The following is a 20,231-nucleotide window of genomic DNA, read 5'->3' on the forward strand; positions in this document are numbered from 1 at the left end:
TAGAAAATTCTGTGCCTGGCCAGGGCATATTATATTCAGCTACCGTATGAGAAACTTTCCACATAACGTTGCATTGTTGCAAATAAAATCAGCACTTGCCGAATTCGCAAACAATACGCTCGTGCTGGAGCGTGAGGAAACTTTTAAGTGTCGATCGTTTATGACGACAATCCGTCTTATACGGCGTAGAGGTTAATCCGAGTGCATGGAACAGCAACAATGTATTGTATCGCTAATTTTGTGGCTGCTCAGATTGTCATAATGAATTTCGTAGCTCAGACCGCATTGTAGGCATTTGCGGCTTTGCACAGAAGAGCGTAAGGGAAACCCATCCAGCATTCTATACTATGGTAACTACCCAATTAGAATAAAATCTATGGTACTTAATACGAGTACGTAATGATGGAAGCTAGGACATTTTTGTACTTGTATATGCGGTTTTTCTATGTAACAAAGTTTAAAGTGGGTACAAAGTAGATAACCATAACTTAGAAATGTGAAATAACAAATTACCGAATCAAATCAAATTTTCCAAGCCCATGAAATAACGTGCCTAACTTACCTAATACCTAAATATAAAAACAACTAATTGTCCGTATGACCTTAATACCTCCTATTAAGTAAATTATTAACACATTAACGTAATATAAAGATACCTATGCTTTACAAAGAATAACGTAGGCGGGCGAAGATGTACAAGAAAATCATTACAACTCCCAACTATATCGGAATAATTCTTCGCCACATCTAAAAAGTTGCATCATTTCTACTTATCGGACACTTATTTGTATCCGAGTATACAAAGATTTAATATATGGAGCGGTCATTTGATTCACATTACGACTGACAGGCAATCGTTTAATCTTTTCATTGGTATTGAATTGAAAGGCTGTTGCTAGCGCGGTGGCCGCCATGACTCACGCCGTAAACTGCCCGCTCGAGCCTCGATCCTTTATCTCGTCAGGATACATAGGTAGGTACGTAATAAAAATAAACTACATAAGGGTACCATTTATCAACAGAACAAATCTTTCCGCGAATCGATAATTGTAATATTATACCTACGATTAACGGTTTTCGGAAAACTGAGGTAGGGGGTCTACCTAGCAGGTAATATGATATATATTCCATACTTACAAGACCATAACGTATTTTCGTACTAAAAAAATAAAATGCGGTAGTATAAAAAATAAATAAAAAATCTATATTCACGTCGCACCTATTCACAAGTCGGAACAGGAAATAGTAGGCTACAATCACTTTCTTATGTAGGTAATACAGCTGGGACTGTCTCCTCTTCATCAGAGACACATAAGAAGTCTAGTTCAAGACACTGATTAATTGGCGGAGGAATGTGCCGTTTCGTTTACCTTTACGGTTTATTTTGAGAAAAATAGAAAAGTACTTAAAATTTAGTTCCAGGAGGGCACCCATCTATCTCCTTGTTGCGTTCTATGTCTACGCAATATACGTGACCACACATTTCTGAGATTTACTTTATTTACTACTTATATGTTTCGCGATTGGCACGTTGGGTATCTAAAATATAAAACCTATGGTCAAACGCGAGACAAGCAGTAGGTACTCTAACTACATTCCCCCGCTACCGCACACGCAGCGCCGCCGCTCGCCGCGATCGCGAACCTCATTCATCAGCTCTGATTGATTGCAACTGTCAAAACGCTAATGGCGGCGAGAGGGCCCGTATTGGAACCTAAGCCAATATTAATGCATGTTATTGATGACTCCACCTCCAAGTTCACGGTTACTTATTAGATATGTAATATATTAACATTGTCCGTCCGCTTAGAAAGGGCTAAACGAGCGAGCGATAAAGCCTCGTTAGTAGACGGAGCTGAACAGTGAGCGGAGTGAATAGGGCAAATAAATCTCGAATCAACGCTTCTGTTCAAGACAGATGTAGGTGTAATTTTTTATGTTGCCTTGTGAATGGAAAATATTTATTAAAATAAAAAAGGAAGATTTAGCGCTTTTGGGTCAACCGAAAACCTTTTATATTTGTTGCACTGACAAATTGCATCAAACAATATCAAGTCGTGCAACATTGTGTGCGGTCATTAGTGCATGATCGCTAAAGGTTCCTTTTTATCTGCAGCCCGATAAAATCATTTTTTCTATACAATATTTTGACATGCAGATATAAATTTTAATACTTAGTTTTAGTTTTAGGAAATCAAGTAACAATGTCTCGGTTTTTATAACACAAGTATTTGTACGTCATTTGATGGAATAGTAAGTATTTCGTATACTTAACACTTTCGAAACACACGTTACGTACGTACGTGCGTATAAAACAGTACATATAAAATTAGTACTAAGTTTAAAAAATGAAAGTTCTTAATACAGGATTCAATAACTTTAATTCATATGTAGGTACTAACATATAAAACCGTAAATTTGACACATCTGATTGTTCTGAAACGCATGCATGTATGGTCTACATATTGAAATTACATGGATGTCTAATTTGTTCAGTTTTATAAAGAAAATACAAGAAATATATGTGTATATTTTTGAAACATGCCAAATTCAACCAATTATAAATTCGACAATCACATTGTTCTAAGTTTATTTACAGATTATACCTACACATTTACAATATTTATTTAATATTAACATTAAATGATGTACCTACATCGTACATTGTATCAAATACAATCATAATTGGGAATTAACTCCGTGGAGTATAATATCATTAAATAAATAAAATGAAGGTAACATTTATTCACATTAAACACTTCATGCGAAGTTTACCATAGCAGTATCACATTGAGATTTACGATGAGTACAACACGTCACGACGTTGAAATTATCGGTTTCTTAATTTGTAGGTACATCTAGCCTTCATTGAGATCTGAAATAACAAAAAAATATCATTTACCCAAACTCGTCAGTATTCAGAATACATGCAGTGATTTTCATAGGTTCTTCGATTTTTATACGTATTCTTTTAATAGACTGTGGAAATAAGCGAACTTAACTATCAAGCAATCATGCAAAAAAATCTTTACATTTTTTATACATTATCTCTCTTTTTTTTATTCGTGTTACATTTAATTTATGTAACACCAATATATTTAAGCAACTTCTAAGGGAAGCCCCTACATTCAGAAGGGATAGGAGAGGTTCAAAAACAGAAGGAACGAATAAACGTGCCGCAGTTTTTAGTTTTGAAAACGTATAGAATATAAAAATGTAAGTAAAAGAAGTTGTAAATTTCAAACCAAAAGTCGAACGGAAAAAAACCGCTCCGTGTGTTCCAAGCCAGCAACTAACTTAGCTATACAAGTTAGTTAATATAGATTTAAGAAATAATTAAGATATACCATATTATATTATTATACATTATTTATATTGTATGCTATTACAGAACGACATTGCTAAAAGGCAAAACACTTTAAATAAATATTTAAACAAACATTCCGTTACTGTGACGTACATACATACATACAACCCAAGCTAATAAAAGTGTGTTAATAAAACTAACTTAGCTGAGCTCGAAGCCGGCGCCCGCCTGTATGGCGTAGAGCAGGCGCTCGGCCAGCACGGCCTCCGAGCCGAACTCCGGCAGCTTCAGCAGGTTCATGCACGTGGACGACGACGGCAGCCGGTCCGACGCGCCCGCCGACTGGATGCAGAACGGCGGCTGCAGGTCCTGACAAACAATAATCATTCAATTTAAACTGTAATCATAGATTAGTAAAGATTACTCACTCCTAACAAGAAAATGTAAACAGTTTTCACAATTGAAACTCACTGTCATTTATTTTCGTGTTAGACAAATATTAAAAAATGTAGTTTTTAGATCATTTACGAATGAAAAGATATTTCTCCGCACTTTTTCTTCGACTTCGTGTTTTTGCACCACTTAACTGCGCATCGGCATTGTTCCGCGTAAATTACACCATGACACTCATTAAACGGCTGACAGAATTGTCAACCATTTAAGCCATTTAATGACTTCCTTCAATTACAAGGCACTGAGATATCTATACTTATCTATGACTTTAATGCTATAAATTAATTGTACATGCTGGCATTTGGCTTAAGATACATGAGTTATGTTATTATTGTATGTGATGTAACCATTGGCAAACCGAATAAATAAATAATACTTTTGTATTATATAAATACCTATGTAAATCACGCGATCGTACTGTGGCGACCTTCCGCCAAGGGATCAGCCCACAAGTATTCTAAAACACGCTAGCAAAGTTTTCTCAACATATCTAGTATTTAAAAAAAAGTAGTTTTAATCATAGTGCGTTTTATAGATTTTTTTAAGAATCATGATACAATATATGTGAAATTTTGTTTTTGAAATACACTTGAAATTTTGTTTTTTTTTTTTGGTACAAGCTTTTATTTTGTTACGTAAATGCGTAGAGCCCGCGCCAAAGTGCTAGTCCGCTCTGAATATAGAAATTAGTCACGTCGCAACAGCAAATCTTAGATATTAGCGGACTTGGAGTTTTGCGCGGACTATACGTCCTTGCATGCTTCCATAAATACTGATTTGTTTTTTACCTTAAACCCTAAAAGTGGTGGTCGGGAACAGCTCGTGACGAATTTGAGCAGCTGGCGGCGCTGGTCGTCCGTGAAGCTCTCTACCACCTTCCAGAACAACTGCACCGTCGGATGCGTCGCGTAGAAACCACCTGTTACACGACAAAATATAGGGAAACTTTTAAATTTGAATGTCACTCAATTCATTTGTCATGCTAACACAATTACATAGATCATTAAAATGAAATAGATACCTCTCTCATTTAATGCTATGGGGAGGGGGTTTAGGATTAAATCAGAAAAGATATAATTCAAAACATTTTTCTATTTTGCAAACCCTATTAGGATATTAGCTGTAACCCACACTTTGCACCACCTTTAGATCCCTATCCTTTAAAAATGGTATATAATAGCATACTACATTATACGTACCACCGTATTGCGTGTACTTCTTCATGTCCTCGAGGTCGATGGGCACCTCCGCGCCGGAGATGAGCAGCTGCAGCTCCTTGCACGAGAACATGCGCAGCCAGTCGCCGTTCACCACCGACGTCAGACCGCGCTTGAACGCCGTGCACTGAGGTCGTATTTGTCTGAAAGAAATGACACGAAAATTATTTGTGTACTATTCTACTTCTTCTACTACTTCATAAATTATCAAATTTTAAAATGTTACAGACTGTTGTATCGGAAAAAATAATAATAAAATATCCTATTTTTAATAATGTTGGACGTTGTCGTATAGGTACAAATAATAATAAAATACATGTTTACATTTCTGATCAATATATTAACCAAGTAGTCACTATAATGACGTTGTGATATAAACGGCGATAAATACGATAAATACTTTTACCAGGCTTACTTTCCAAAATATTACCATTTTTACCAGCGAATTTTAGATCCAGTGAGCAACTTTAATTTATCATTAGATGCTATGATCAGTATTTCCAGAACGCCTATAGAAAAATAACTTTCAATACATTATTAACATTAATCAATGAAACAATCCAATAAATATCCGATTTACAGATTATTTCATTAAAAAATGTTCAGAGGATAACTACATTTTCGTAGATTTTATTCAACCAATAAAAATAACCAATAAAAATAAAAACTACCTACCTATTTAATTTGTAATCCGCTACTAAATGAATGTATTCTATCCTATTTTCAGCTGTAACCGGAATATTTGCACCGCCCGGTTTTAGTTCTTCTATCTGTAAAACATTAAAAATCTGTTATTATGTCTTAGTATAAACATATTTCATGTACGTAGTACTAGTATGTGTAAATATGGTAAAGAGACTGTTTACATCCTTTTAAATCTTACAAAATAAGTAAGCCTCGCAGCCTGCTAAGAGCATGGCCTGCTCTTGTAATTACCAGTTTTTATTTCAAATAGTATCACTTACTTAAATGGTGTATGAAAGAAAAAAATCGCGATAAAATGTTAAGACATATTGGTGTGCCTGGTCAATGAAGTGTTCTTCAGTGAATACAATGAACATGTACACATGCATGAGCGCGTTCGATTGTGTGTGAGGATTGTTGATGTGGGTGTGCGTAGACCGTGCATGTGTACGTGCGCCCGTGTGTGTGAGTGTTGTGTGCGTGCGTCGATGCCTCACCCTCTGCTCCCCGAGGTGGTCGGTGAGCAGCGTGAAGTCGAGCCCGAGCTCAGCGAAGGTGTGTCGGCAGTGCGCGCGCAGCAGCAGCAGGCCGCGTCTGTGTGTGTGTGTACGAGTGCGTGGGAATGCGTATATTGTATGCGTGCGTGTGAGATTGTTTGTCCAGTAACTGTGTGTTCGTGTATGTGCCTGTATCTATGTGTGTGCGTGTGCATGCGTGCGTGCGTCGATGCGGCTCACCCTCTGCTCGCCCAGATGGTCGGTGAGCAGCGTGAAGTCGAGGCCGAGGTCCGCGACGGTGTGCCGGCAGTGCGCGCGCAGCAGCAGCAGGCCGCGCAGCAGCGCCGGGTCGAGCGACGCGAGCGCGTGCACGTCCGCCTCGCGCACCGAGCACAGCTTCGCGAGGAAGAACTCCGCGAGCGGCACCTCCACTAGCAGGTTCTCGTATAGCGCCTGTGTGGACAACGGGATTTTTGTAACCAATACAATAGAAGCGGGGATTAAGGTGATTCAATTGGCTAGCCTCCATAACATTATCTACTTTTTAATCATTAATTGGAAAATTAGGTGCACTTACTACTTGGGGTTACCTGTGATGTTAGTTTCAAGCCTATTAAATAAATAAACGTATTAAATAACCAGCTCTAACAGAAGTAAAAACTAGAGTAAGAAGAACGCTTGAATATTCCATCCATCCATAAAAATAATACGTAAATATACCTTACGCTTCAAAGCTGGTGCCATAAAACAGAAATATGATATGAGTGTCACTGTGTGAGTGTCAATAGAATAGAAAATCATAAATATTTTTGGTCCTTTCATGTACTGAGGCATATTAAATAACCTTTTTAGCATCAAACTAGAACTGTCCGTACACAACATTTTTAAATTAAAATTCAGAATGAAAAACAGTTATAGAAACAGACACCATATTAGAAACAATTATTTTAAAATCTAGCTAGAAAAAATGCACTTTATAAAACATCCGTACCTTTCCTAACATCCGTCCGACAAAGTAGTAGTGCATAGGAAAATCATCGTACAACAAATGAACTCCTGGATTTGGATACAACATATTATCTTTTGTCAGTCTAAATAATCCTCTGTTGGGGTCGAAGGCAGATCTAAAATAAATATAACAATATTTTTAACTTGTTCACACATAATAAATAGGAGCACGAGATACTACATTATACTATTTTTTCTTTAAAAAAGTAGACTTACTTTAAAAGTTCCGAAAGAAATTCTCTAAATAAGCCACCGCCGTCGACTCCCGGCTCATCGGCGCCGGCCTGATTTATTAATTGCACACGCAATTTTAACTTTAAATCAGGTTCTAAAACACAAAATAAACTTTATTAAAAAAAACTGTATTTTTATTCATTCATGTTTGAGTAGAAGTGAAGGAGGTCAAATGTCTATTTTTAATAGCAAATTGAATTAAGATATTTTTGTATACTCTTTGTGTGAGTTTGTGTTTTTGTGTTTCCTTCAAGGACCAATTTTTATTTTAAACAGTGGTGTAGGTCTGCTGTGTTTAGTTTGAATATAATGGAAATAGTATGATACACAATACCAACCTATATAACACAAATATGATTCAACTTAGTCCTTCATTAAAAGTAGCAACGCAAGCGTAACTTTACAAAGTACCAATGGTCTACAGAGTTATAATAGCTATCCATGGGCTGTACTGACCACTTAGTATAAGGCGGACTGTAATCTGTCTGCCACTTATAAATAAACTGTTATTCATCAATTTTATTTCTATTATATAGTTAAGTTCTTACCATTATCTGGACTAAGCTTTTCAAACGCATCTTCATACAAATGTGTACGGCGCACGCTTATATTTATCGAGGGACCCTCGTTGAAATTCGTCATTTCGTACCAATGATCATGCTTTTCTCTGTAAAATATTTTTTAATTAATACCTAATGGAATAGGAATGTATGTTTTTGTTCGCAATGAATCGCTGAAATTGTTGATATTGAAAATATTGTTTGATAATCAAAACAAAATTTATGTAATAAGAATTACATAATTTAAATACTGTTATATCTGATTTCATTAGTAATATGTTCGTGGATTAAAATATTTACGGCTTTTTTGAACAATTTACTTACTTCACGAGAAGACCTTGGAATATTAACACTCGCGCAGAAAAAGGCACAACAAATGGTATTTCTCTTAAAATTGTAACCGTTCTTAATTCCTTAATAGTCAGCGGTGGTCCCTCTTCTGTAAATAATATGAAAATGAGATTTAGTAGAACAGTTGATAAATGAAATAAAAAAAATACAATTTATTATCTGAAATAAATTAATAAATTCGTGAATTTATGACATTTAATATAAATTAGTTAACGTTTAATATAGTAATAATATATAATGTAATGTTAAATCTTTGTTGAATTTATTGTATTTAATTATAATGAAATTGAATTGTAATATTAAAATATTAGATTAAGAAGACAATTATGTATTAACTAAAATTTTGCATACCTCTAAGAGGTGTAATATAGAGGACAATTTTATGATATAACAACTGTATACCTATATTAAGCAAAATAAATGATATGATATGATTAAAAATAAAGTGTATCTTTGGAATAAAAAATATCATATTTCTCCAGCGACATTGATTTACTTTGGAGACAGCTCAAAAATTCGTGAGTGTCTAACAAGTGACGACACTGTAGCTGACAAAGTAAAGGGCGCGATAGAAAGAGCCCGACGAGAAGGTTGTACACCTCATGCATGCGTCTCGTCTCATCATTTCAGCAATTGGATAATATCAATTTCATTTAGCGTTAGCCCGACTGACCGAAAGAATATCGCGAAATTGAGCAATGGGCAAAGGATTTAATGAGTGCGTGTGACTTATGTGAGCCATACACGATACGGTCTACCGGACGGTGTATGGGGACGTTCTGGTGTACTGTAGGCTGTTCAGTTGTATACGATTGAATAATATAATGCACATTAGCGTATCACAAGATTCTGCGCCGGTCGCCCACACAGGTTCAAAAACCTGCACAGGTCTATTTCCACACATAGTCCGGTGTACCTACGCAGGTATACTTGCACAGGTAGACATCTCCGGTGCACCGTGGTGTGTATGGCAGCATTAGGGCGATTTTCCCGTTGCGCGTTTCTACGCCCGTACGCGCCACACGCACACGTAAATATCATCGACAGTGTCTTCGCGACCCGTATGCGTGTGTGTATGACACAATAGGATTGCACCGAGTTTTTGACTGGCCGATGTGCCGGCAACGTAAAACACATTGGAACTTGTTCATACACTGCCGTCACACGAGTGACAGCTGGAACAAAATAAACCGCCGATATCGGTCGCAGTGTACAAACTATTGCCGTCACGACATAATTAAAATCGGTCTCGCCGCCCGCAACCCTGGAAGCCCCTTTTAATCGCCTCTTACGACAGGCAGGGTTTACCGCAGCCCTATTCTAGGAACTATAGGGACACTAGTGTCGTACCTTGCGTGCGGTGGTCGGCGGCGAAGCGCGCGCGGTGCGGGCGGGCGACGCGCAGCGCGGCGGGCGGCGCGAGCTCGGCGGCCGCCACCCACGTGCCCGTGCAGAACCGCAGCCGCGCGTCCCGCTCGTGCAGCGCGCGCATCAGCTGCGTGCACACCTGACACACGACCACAACACGGAACACGCGTTACTATGTGTTGTACATGATGTACATCTAAGCTATGTGTGCACACCTGACGAACACGACGTCATCGAAATAGAACACGCGTTACACAGTGTTGTATTGTACATCGAAATTATTTAAGCTATGTACTAAACTGTTACGATGGTAACCTTTGTGGTTCGACTCCGGCGGCACCACCACCACACCTATTTTTACCTTATAACAGCAGTGTTTAGCGCTGCTGTGTTCTGATTTGAATGGTGTGGTAAGCGAGACATACTTTTCTGGGGCGTGTCAGCTTAATCCTCAGGGGTAGCGACGCATCTATAGCCGACCTCAGGTAGAAATATCCAATCCTATCTGGGGTTGATTACAGACGTCTATGGGCGGCAGTAACCACTTATCATCAGGTGGACTACATGCTAATAATAATTAAGGAATTACAATATTGTAATTAAATCAGATAATTGTAAATATTTGAAATAAATTATAAAAGTAATAGTAAATATAATATATTAAATTAGAAATTTAAAAAGTAATAATGAATATTTGAAAATTAAATTATCATTACATTTGAAATACAATGTAAATCAATACAGCTTAGGTAATTATGTTCGCTTGATTGTTATCTCAAAAATAAAGTTTAATGTTTATATTTACGAGAGCAAATAATAAACAGATTGACATTGAATTACTTATAAAAATATCATTTTAAAAATTACTAAAAATAATAATAAATAATAACCCTCACTGGCTCATCACTAATCCACACTAGCACTATTTTAAAGTCTAACAGTTTCATATCTTTATGTGTTTAAATTCCGTTATAAAGTATTATATAACATTTTTTTATTATTCAATTATGATTTAGATTTAATAATTTTATCGAAAATCACATTTAGCTTACCTTAAACAAGTGAGACCAGGCAGGCGTATGGTTGTTCTCCGACATCGCAGTCCCGCCGACAGCTTCCTTGTATTGGCCAATGAAGCTCGGCCTCGACTCCGGGTACGCTAACTCGACGAGCCCGAGACACACTTGACGGAGGGTCCGACACAGACCGTCAAGTTCAGAGAACTCGAAAGCATGCGTTCGCCCACTGCTGGGACCAGCTGGGGACAACGACAATGGTATTAGGCCCATAGAATCAAAAATATATACTATGTTAGAATTTACTTTGAAGACTTGCAAAAGTCATCTACATATTATCACGCATCTAACATTATAGCTAAAAGTAGAAAATCTTGTGTACATACTTCCTAGAAGTATATAAGAGCATTATAAAAGTTTATCCTCAGACTAAAAAGATCTAAAAACACGTCGTCCATTCGTCATGTAAATAAGTTGTTAGATTACGTAAAGGTTTCAGGTTTATGTTTAAATCCATAAAACAAAATTCTATTAGTATTCTCTCATCTAGCAATGGAAATAAACGAAAATAAATACTTACGAAACATTTTTTCACTGTCCTCATAGTCTTTAAAGAACTCAGTATCATGTAGAGTCCCAATCAACAGCGTGAACAGTGCGCAGAAGGTGGCTAAAGGGGCTAGGAGTCTATGCACGTCTATAACTGAGGTCTCGGTGCCAATGCCGCGAGACAACGCAGATAGCAGCGGAGTGGAGGAACCTCCAAATGATGATTCGTAGCTCATGCTACTCAGCCATATCCATAACCCTCGCAGGAATATCGGCTTGAAGGCTAATGTGTAGAGTAACCTAAAAATACAAAAAATAACTAATTGTAAATTTTTACCTTTAGTAAAGAATACTTTCTTGTCTAATGTCTGATGTAAAAACCTTTGTAAAAATAGTCATAGGTCCATACATCGCACAAATATGTACTATCGTAATAAATATGTGTCTACTGACAAAGAAATTATTATTATAGAAAGAATATTACCTGTACTTATGCAATGCTATCCTATGACTGAGCAACAAATTGTGACATATCCGCGACATAGAATCCAGAAACTCTTCACTCAGATCGCTCTCAGAGAGCTGCGAGCACATTACTAGTATCGTCCTCTCCGGTTCATTGAGCATTTCTATACACCTGGTCAGTAAAGTTTGCTCCCTCACCGAGGTTGGGTTCGGTTCGTGCTCACTGTCACTGTCATCGTCGTTATCAGCTGCTGTTTCTTGACTGTACAATGAGTCCTCATATTCATAGGTGATCTGCTTATTACATACATTCACTGTTAGTTTTGCTATAACGCTTAGATAGTCCAATATAAGTGGGTTGTTTGGTAGTCTCTTCTTGTCTAATTTTTGTAGTTCCTGAGCTGAAATAAGCCATTTTTTTAATAATACACGGCGAAAATAATTACTGACACATATGTAGCAGACATAGCCGCAGTAATCCATATTTACAAAAGTACTCACAATGATATATAAAAATCGACAATTGCGATTCTTGTCTAGCCTAAAATAGAACTTGAGATCCTCTTAGGTCGACCCGTTAACGTAGCGTTCAGTACGCAACAAGCCAATGTATCTTTTTTATTACCACACTATTACATCCCCACCTTCTATACTAAATATAATACTTATCCCTCCCCCAACTACCTTCAAAGTAATAAAATGACTGCACAATCACTGACCATGCCCCGGCGGTTCCAGCGCGAGCACAGAGTGCAGCAACCACGAGTCATTGACAAGGCGCCCGCTAACATTATGCGCACGTAGACACTTCACGAGCGCGCTGAACGGGAACCGCTTGCCCGCGTCCTGCGCCAGCGCCGGGATCACGTACATCTCTATTGGTTCTGGATACGGCGTGCAAAGGAACGCCGCCGTGAACTCCGCCATTACTGTGTCACTGGCGAATGTGAAAAAAAATTATATGTATAAATTGTATAGATAAAAAATGTAAAGTAAAATGACGACAAAAGCAGAGCATTTTTTTAAATTAAGTTAACCTTTATTGAAACATGACATATAATATGTACTTTTGAAAAAAGTGAATTCATTTCATCATTATTGTTTCATAGGGATTTCTAATATTTTCCCCTATGTAAAGTACCTACATATGATGTCCATCTTTCTCTGACAGTATCCATTAGCATCAAATTACAAATAATAATAAATATAGTTCAAAAAACTAAAAAACACGCTTTTATGATAAAATTAACTAAAAAGTAGAAAATCTAAATGAATCTAGGAATCAATTAAGGAACAGTAAATAGTATAATTGTGAAATAAATCTACAAAGTTTGAACGAAATCTGGCCGTTTAAAGTGGGTCAAAATCGCGCCCAAAGAAGTCGGTTACAAACATACAAACAAACATACAAACATACAGGTGAAGCTAATAAAAAGCGTGTAAAAAAAATATTACTTTAAGTATTGCCTGTTTTGAACAGTTATTAATAATAAACATAACTTACTCATACTCAGATTCATTAACATGAGACACCAAGTTCAAAGGTCTTTGAATGAGATCTAGCAGAGCTCCTGATAAAGGAGTAGGTGGGTTAGGTGACGGTCCATACAGTGGTGGCGTACGTTGACACAATAGTTGACGTAAATCCTTAAAGTAGCCTGGAAAATACGCGGAAAAGATTAAGTAACAAAAACTGTTTTACTACTTCTAATGCTCTATTGTGTTTTTGTTGTGGAATAACGATCTGTATGACACATCAGTCACCATACTGGTCTGATACGCAATGAGTTCCAGGTTCGACCCCAGCCAGAGAGATATCGAATTTAGATTTCTGTTCTGGGTGTGGTTCTTTGTGTATTGTTATAATGATTTTGCACCCAAGACACAGGAAAAACCTCATGTGGGGCTATGAGTGTAGAAATAATAAAGTAATGTAATAACTCATTACAAGACATTATTTTCATACTTCACAATTATAATTAAATTAATTTGAAGATATTAAATTAATTTCAGACAGTAACAAGAACACTTACCTCTATTAATTAAATATAAAAATGTTAATCCAACAATGTCCACAGCTTCTTCTTCGCTCATAGATTCATCTGCTGAATTAACTGACGTAAACACTTCAAACATCCGTAATGGCACTGCTAGTGGTACCTGCAATTATATTGGTAAAAATAATTAATAACATAACATACATGGGAGCTCTACTATTACTTGCCATAGAACAAGAATTATTTCACTAAGGAAGTGCCACAAAAGCAGTTCTTGTGTTTGGTGGAAAGGCTGGGGACACCTGCTGACTTACATATGACGTGACCACTTCAATTCTCAGCAGTGGCAACATTACTGTTTTTAGGCCAAAAAAGGTTTAGCAGTACCACAACTACAATTATATATAATTTATGTCATATATTTAATAGAATAACACTAGAAATTCAAACATTCATCAAATTAGATGATAAACATCTTAAATTATTATCATTAATGGTTGAAGTGTGAAAATTTCATAAAAAAAATCAGTGAAACATCAATATACATAATTGTTTTTCCCCCTAAAGGGTCATAGTCAAACAAAGGTCATTTACATAATGATAATGTTATTTAAAAATTTAAAATAAAATTACATCATTATTCAATAAATAAAATGTTAATAAGAATAGTACTAAAATGCAAACTGGGAAATACCAAAATTGATAAAATTACCTCTGAATCATCCTTCATCAGCCGAAGATGTAATGCTAACAGACGTCGTATTTGTATAGATGAGTCCCTGCTTTGAAACATTTTCTTTCCTTGTTTTAATATGAACTGCGATATAGATATCTAAAAAAGTTATCAAGTTATAGTTATTTAGAATTTTCCAATAGAGTTTTTAATAATTATTTATTCATAAATGCATTTTAACTTTCTTTTCATAGTTCCATCAAAATCAAAATCAAAAAGCCACTAAACTCTCAATACACAATAAATAAGACTAGGGAAAGAACTGAATGGGAACTTTGCTCAATTTTAAATAGCCTACCCTATATAAGAAATTCAATTATTGCTATTTTAATACAGATATTATTGCTTGGGTACATAATTCTACGTATAAATTATGTAAATTCTTAGATTATCAAGCCAACATGTTGAGTACTTATATTAATTTTGAACTATGTATATTAGGATTAATTCAGAAAGTCTTTCTATACATATATACATTGATTTTCAGAATACCTAGTAGAATGTTTTAAAATAATAATTACTATGAATTCACCTACCAGTCTTCCAAAATCTTTTTTATCATCGTAAAAGAACAAAATCCTGGCAATGAGAGCTGAAATAAACAATTTGTCCTCTGGGTTTGCTTTGGAGAACATGCTATCAAACTGGCCCCGTTCATTTTCTTTGCAGTGTTTCCTTGTGAGGTAGCTTCTCACATATGCTTGGATCTTTATTGTACTGAGTAATCTTTTTCTGTGTTCCTGAAAGAATATTTAAGAGTAAAGATTTAGATATACTGAAAATTAATAGTTCAATTTTCAGTATACAGTATACAGAATACAGTATTTATTTATTTACTAATAATATGTAAATATAAACAATTAAATAGGTATTGTCATAATCATTCAAATAAAGTCTAAGAAATCTAAGTAAATTTTTGAACTGTATCAACAACTTGATTTGAATCGGAATTTAACATTTTATTTGGGTTAACAATGACTATGCATAAATGTAATGATAGCCTTTGTATTAACATAAATGTATAGTGAGTGCTTTAATATAATACAACAAGAGAAAAAGATTAACCTCTCGTTTTTGTCTTTGCTGGTGTAACTGGAGAATGAGGCCTTCTCTGTCTGTCTTGCGGATGTCACTCGCTCCAGCAAGATTCTGTCGAGGCTTTCGCCTGAAATCCCCCTCGAACGAATACATCACTGAAAATTTTGTAAACAACTATCAGCTGAAAAACCCAATCACAAACACGTCAATCTACTATATAGGTATAATTTATTGAACAAACATACTTAACTGTACACTTTAACTATACTATTTAAATCACATGTTCAAACTATCAGATTTACGTAGAATTATTCATAAATACACGACAACTATTAGCATTTACAAATTTGGAGTAGTACTTGCCAAAGTTGCCAAGGTACAAGTTAATTTATTTTTTATTCCACTTCATGATTTCACAGTGACAGAGTAGTTTACACTTTTGAAGTTTTGTACGTTTTGACATAGTCACAGAAGTCACAGATTACAAATACTACGTATGATGTATGCAGTAAGAACTTATAAGTCGTAACTAATATCTATGGATGTGGCAATTCACATTAGTTTGGCCCGACAGTTTTACCATTCGCAAACTACCGGATTTTGCTGTTCTCGCTATAATAACCATCAATCTGTAAGTCTAACCTAATGTGAACATAAACCGTTCTTATTGTTCGTTGACTCGCAATATATTAAGTGTATCATCTATGCTCGCAATACTTGCATGCAAATCGCAATTTCGGCATGACAAGACCTGAATGTGAAAGACGAAATACATAATATCTGACCCGACAGTTAAATCATGCCCGAGTGGCCCTATTAGTATATCGTTCTTTAAAATGTACTGCGCCGATTTGATAGGAACAGTTTTATTGATATACATTATGCCAATACGCATATCGACACATTTATCGTCTCTGTAAAGCTATCGAACCAGCTTAATATGGCTATTGGCTGGCCAAAGTGCCCGACCATAATTTTTTATACTATATTCATAGACTATATGGTTATATCACGCCTATGACGAAGGTTTATTTTATTACACGTCTATTTTTACATAAAATTCTTTCATTTTATTACCTTTACGAAAGGTAATAAAATGAAAGAATTTTAAAATGATGGATGAATCTGATAAATATTAATTATTAAATATTATTCATTATAATAAATCTTCCGATGCGCCATAACAGATGGCGCCACACGTATTCTGAATCACGGTATGATTTTTTTTAAGATTATACGTTCAGCTTACTTATGGATACCTACAACACATAGCCTGATAGGCAACCGACCTTTGCCAAGTAGTAAAGTTGTGTAAACAACATTCCCAAGCAGCTAATATAATAATGATCGATAGTTGTTAATATTTAACTCATCACCATAATTGTATATTAGTACGGGACAATAATATTATGTATACCTATTGCTGCTTATGAATTTTAACGCAGGTATCATATTATAGGATTCAAAGCTCCAACGCGGCGGATTTCACTCTACTGCAATGTTTATACCATAAGTTAACACACCTGTTTACGAGTACCATAGGTTTATATTTACTTCGCTTTTAAGTTTCGTTTTTGAGAGTATGAGTTTGGTGAACTGAAACGTACAAAAACTATTGAATGTAATGATAATGAATTGAAAATATTGCAACAAGTAGTTATCTTATCTCTGTACATGGAACAGGTGATAACGATTGTTTATCAGTTGGCGCAACATTGCTCCATTTCTATATGAAGGCGCGTGTCATTGCAGTTTTGAGAATTAATAACAAAAGCAGTAAAACAAAATCAAATCATAATGTAAAAGTTACTTACGACACAACACGCGAAAATGTTAGCGTTTAACTTATTTATTGTGTTTTTATTCGTTTCATTTTGTGTAGGTTCAAAAATTTGCCCCAAGCAATGTGACTGTGATGTGGACAATGGATTAAATAGGGCTATATGCTCGGACCAAAACATTATCAATGTAGGCGTGGGAGTGCCTAAAGAAGTCCAAGTGTACAGTTTAAGTCGTAATGTTATAAGTGAATTAGATAATTACTGTTTTAAGGTAAGCTGAATCTTTTATTTTTATTTACTACTTACAAAGTGCCTTTATATCTAGGCAATTCATTCATGACGATATCAATCTTGGAAATCAATCGGATCATGAGTCACGAACCTACCTACGTATCCGTTGTAATAACAGGTAGATACAACTTTACTGCATATACACAAAAGCATGCATGGGGCACAGCGGCAAAGCGGCACAAAAGCATGCATGCATATAGATTTAAGAGTAAGTATATTTAGGTACTATATTATCAATACAATCTTTTCATCATATTCCAATTATTAGCAATTTAACTGAAGCCCAATAATGTTCCACTATTAGTTATCCTGCAACATTTTTCGGATCAGCGAAAATACTTACGATTTGATTAACTTGGTAGTTATATTTCAATTTATTAGTAGCATTAAGCTTTAAGCGCTATTTATCATCTTTTAAACTAACGTTCGGCCACTTTTTTACCGACACGGACCACATAGCATGAGGTAATACTGATTGAGAGTGACTGAGAAACTAAACTTTACTAAACTAAACTTTGGAAATTTAACTGAGAACTAAAGTGAAATAACGTGGATAACAAATTGGGTCCTAAGAAAATACGCGGGCCGCAAGGAAAGGTGCAAGAAAGACCGTTGGAGTGCATGGAGAACGTAGCAGGTCATATTGCGATCCGCGGGATATGTGCAGCGTCTTTTTTACTACGGAATATGTAGTAAAAAAGACGGATTGTATAACTTATCATTTCTTTTTTACAGGAACTTGGCTACACGTCTTTGGAAGTTTTAACTCTATCTTATAATTTAATCTTCTGGATTGGACTACACGCATTTTCCGGACTAGATAAATTAATTCACTTAGACCTTAGTAACAACAGACTGCGATACATACCATCCGATCTATTTTGGGATACCCCGCAATTAGAAGTCCTTGACTTATCGTCTAATGTTTTCGAATCCCTCAAAAACGAACCATTTTTGATGCACGACAAATTACAGGTAAAATGCGTAATAATTACTTATAAGTATAGTCCGCGTAAAACTGCAAGTCCGCTCTGAATATAGAAATGAATGAACGAACGCTTTGCCATAGCAAATTGTATGACTACCTATACCTGCTCGCAACAACTTCAGAGCGGACTAGCAGTTTGGCGCGGACTATAACATTCGTCATCTTGTAAATTGTCACTTTAATTTTTATTATAAATACATTTTCAGGTGCTAAACTTAAATAACTGCCGTATAAAATCCCTCCCAAATCGCTTGTTTACAAGATTGCCAAAATTAAAAAAGTTGGATTTAAGTGAGAACTACATGGTTTCGATAAATATAGAAACGTTACGACCAATGCGAAAACTAGAGAGATTGGAGATAAGGAACGATTATTTTCAATGTAACCCAGATTTTATAGCAGTGGAAACCTGGCTAGTATCGCATGGCATAACTTATAGAAAACAATGCCAGAAGAAACTACCCAATATGTCTGAAAAGATGATAGCTATAGAGAGTCCGCCGAAAGAAGACGTCGATATTGCTGACGTATGGAATATAACCAGTGTTGAAAATGTAACAACTTCTTTGGAGGAACCGACAAAACCTCTCTCCCCTTTCAGAAAGTTTGATGAAGATTTCTCAGCGATTCAAGCCTTCGTAATAGGGCTTGAAGTTGGGCTCGCAATAGGTATAGTAGCAACGTACGTTTGGCTAAGGAAGTTTTGCCAGTGCGGTCAGTTGAACTGCACGCGACCCCAAACCAGAAGGCAGAGGCGAAGAGGTCGTAGGATCGTCGATGGGGACATGCGAACGAATTTGTTGTGGAGTAACGTGGTAAACCCAGATTTAGCGACCCCGCCAGTGTTCCGGAGGCAGTTGTCGTTGCCGGACAGAAGCCCACCGTTTCCGGTGTACGGATTGCCCGGTATCAGTGAAACCTCTGCGCAATTGGACGCTATCCGTTTTGAAGATCGCGCGGAAACTCCTCCGCCCCCTTATAATGAATGTCATATAAACGTGTCATAGATTTAAGCGTATTTTAGAAGTCTATTGTAATTCCTGTAAATATAACAAAGATGTGGTCCTAAAATCGTTGGCATTAAATTGTGTGGCAAGATATTTTATTTCAATGTTCATTACAGGAAGGTAAATGTATGCGGCAGTATAAAGGGTTTCTTGTGACAACGAACTTGAAAAATATTTAAGTTGCATGTTCTAAAATCTTAGCTGAAAATATCAATGTTACTATTTACCGGTGTATTGATTGTGATATTTTATACTGTACATTTAATAATGTTATTGAGTATTGGTAAGATAAATAAACTTTAATCTTTTATGTTAATCTTTGTTGTGAAATAGAAATAGCTTTGTTTTACCAATAATAATTACAAGAGTACCTTCGTACCTTTACATCCCCATCGTCCTCTTTCTAATAAAAATACATTTTTTTACAATATATATTGTCGCAACCGAGCATTCACACTAGTTTTCTCCCTGAGATTAGCCATAGATTCCTTGCGACCTCTGAGATCAGTTGCAACACTTCTGATAAATGTCTCCCTTACCACAAACCCATTCAAACCGGAACACGGCAGCGCTTAATACCTTAAAAACCTAATATAATATTAAAACTATAAAATTTCGAGACAAATTGTAAAAAAGACTAACAAGTATGTTATGGTAGGTAATAGCGAATTTAATTAATTATTGTTA

At 36.0% G+C, this 20,231-nt stretch overlaps 2 protein-coding genes across 5 annotated transcripts; one reads left to right on the forward strand and one right to left on the reverse strand.

The window, feature by feature from the left end:
- Positions 1–2,362: 2,362 nt before the first annotated feature.
- Positions 2,363–15,982, reverse strand: LOC140751495 (ubiquitin-protein ligase E3C). Of its 4 annotated transcripts, none has more exons than XM_073085393.1 (21): positions 15,841–15,982; positions 15,505–15,632; positions 14,976–15,179; positions 14,419–14,538; positions 13,743–13,869; positions 13,214–13,367; positions 12,429–12,646; positions 11,729–12,110; positions 11,276–11,544; positions 10,732–10,937; positions 9,662–9,818; positions 8,285–8,399; positions 7,949–8,067; positions 7,383–7,494; positions 7,150–7,282; positions 6,399–6,611; positions 5,653–5,747; positions 4,960–5,120; positions 4,549–4,679; positions 3,509–3,676; positions 2,363–2,875 (listed from the first exon to the last, which is right to left on the reverse strand). In XM_073085393.1, exons 2-20 carry the CDS (start codon positions 15,628–15,630, stop codon positions 3,509–3,511), a joined length of 3,210 nt encoding a protein of 1,069 aa, XP_072941494.1. In that variant the 5' UTR covers positions 15,631–15,632; positions 15,841–15,982; the 3' UTR covers positions 2,363–2,875. The 4 variants fall into 4 exon arrangements, with proteins under 4 accessions (XP_072941494.1, XP_072941503.1, XP_072941485.1 ...); XM_073085402.1 differs by having other exon boundaries at positions 15,505–15,658; positions 15,841–15,966; XM_073085384.1 differs by having other exon boundaries at positions 15,728–15,939.
- A 1,185-nt stretch (positions 15,983–17,167) lies between these two features.
- On the forward strand, positions 17,168–20,209 carry LOC140751534 (uncharacterized). Its single transcript, XM_073085434.1, has 3 exons — positions 17,168–17,529; positions 18,285–18,524; positions 18,744–20,209. Exons 1-3 carry the CDS (start codon positions 17,308–17,310, stop codon positions 19,542–19,544), a joined length of 1,263 nt encoding a protein of 420 aa, XP_072941535.1. The 5' UTR covers positions 17,168–17,307; the 3' UTR covers positions 19,545–20,209.
- Positions 20,210–20,231: the final 22 nt, after the last annotated feature.

Source organism: Epargyreus clarus, unplaced genomic scaffold (genome assembly GCF_041222505.1).
Source record: "Epargyreus clarus isolate Ecla_fem2 unplaced genomic scaffold, WU_Ecla_fem_2.2 ptg000003l, whole genome shotgun sequence".
Taxonomy (NCBI): Eukaryota; Metazoa; Arthropoda; class Insecta; order Lepidoptera; family Hesperiidae; genus Epargyreus; species Epargyreus clarus.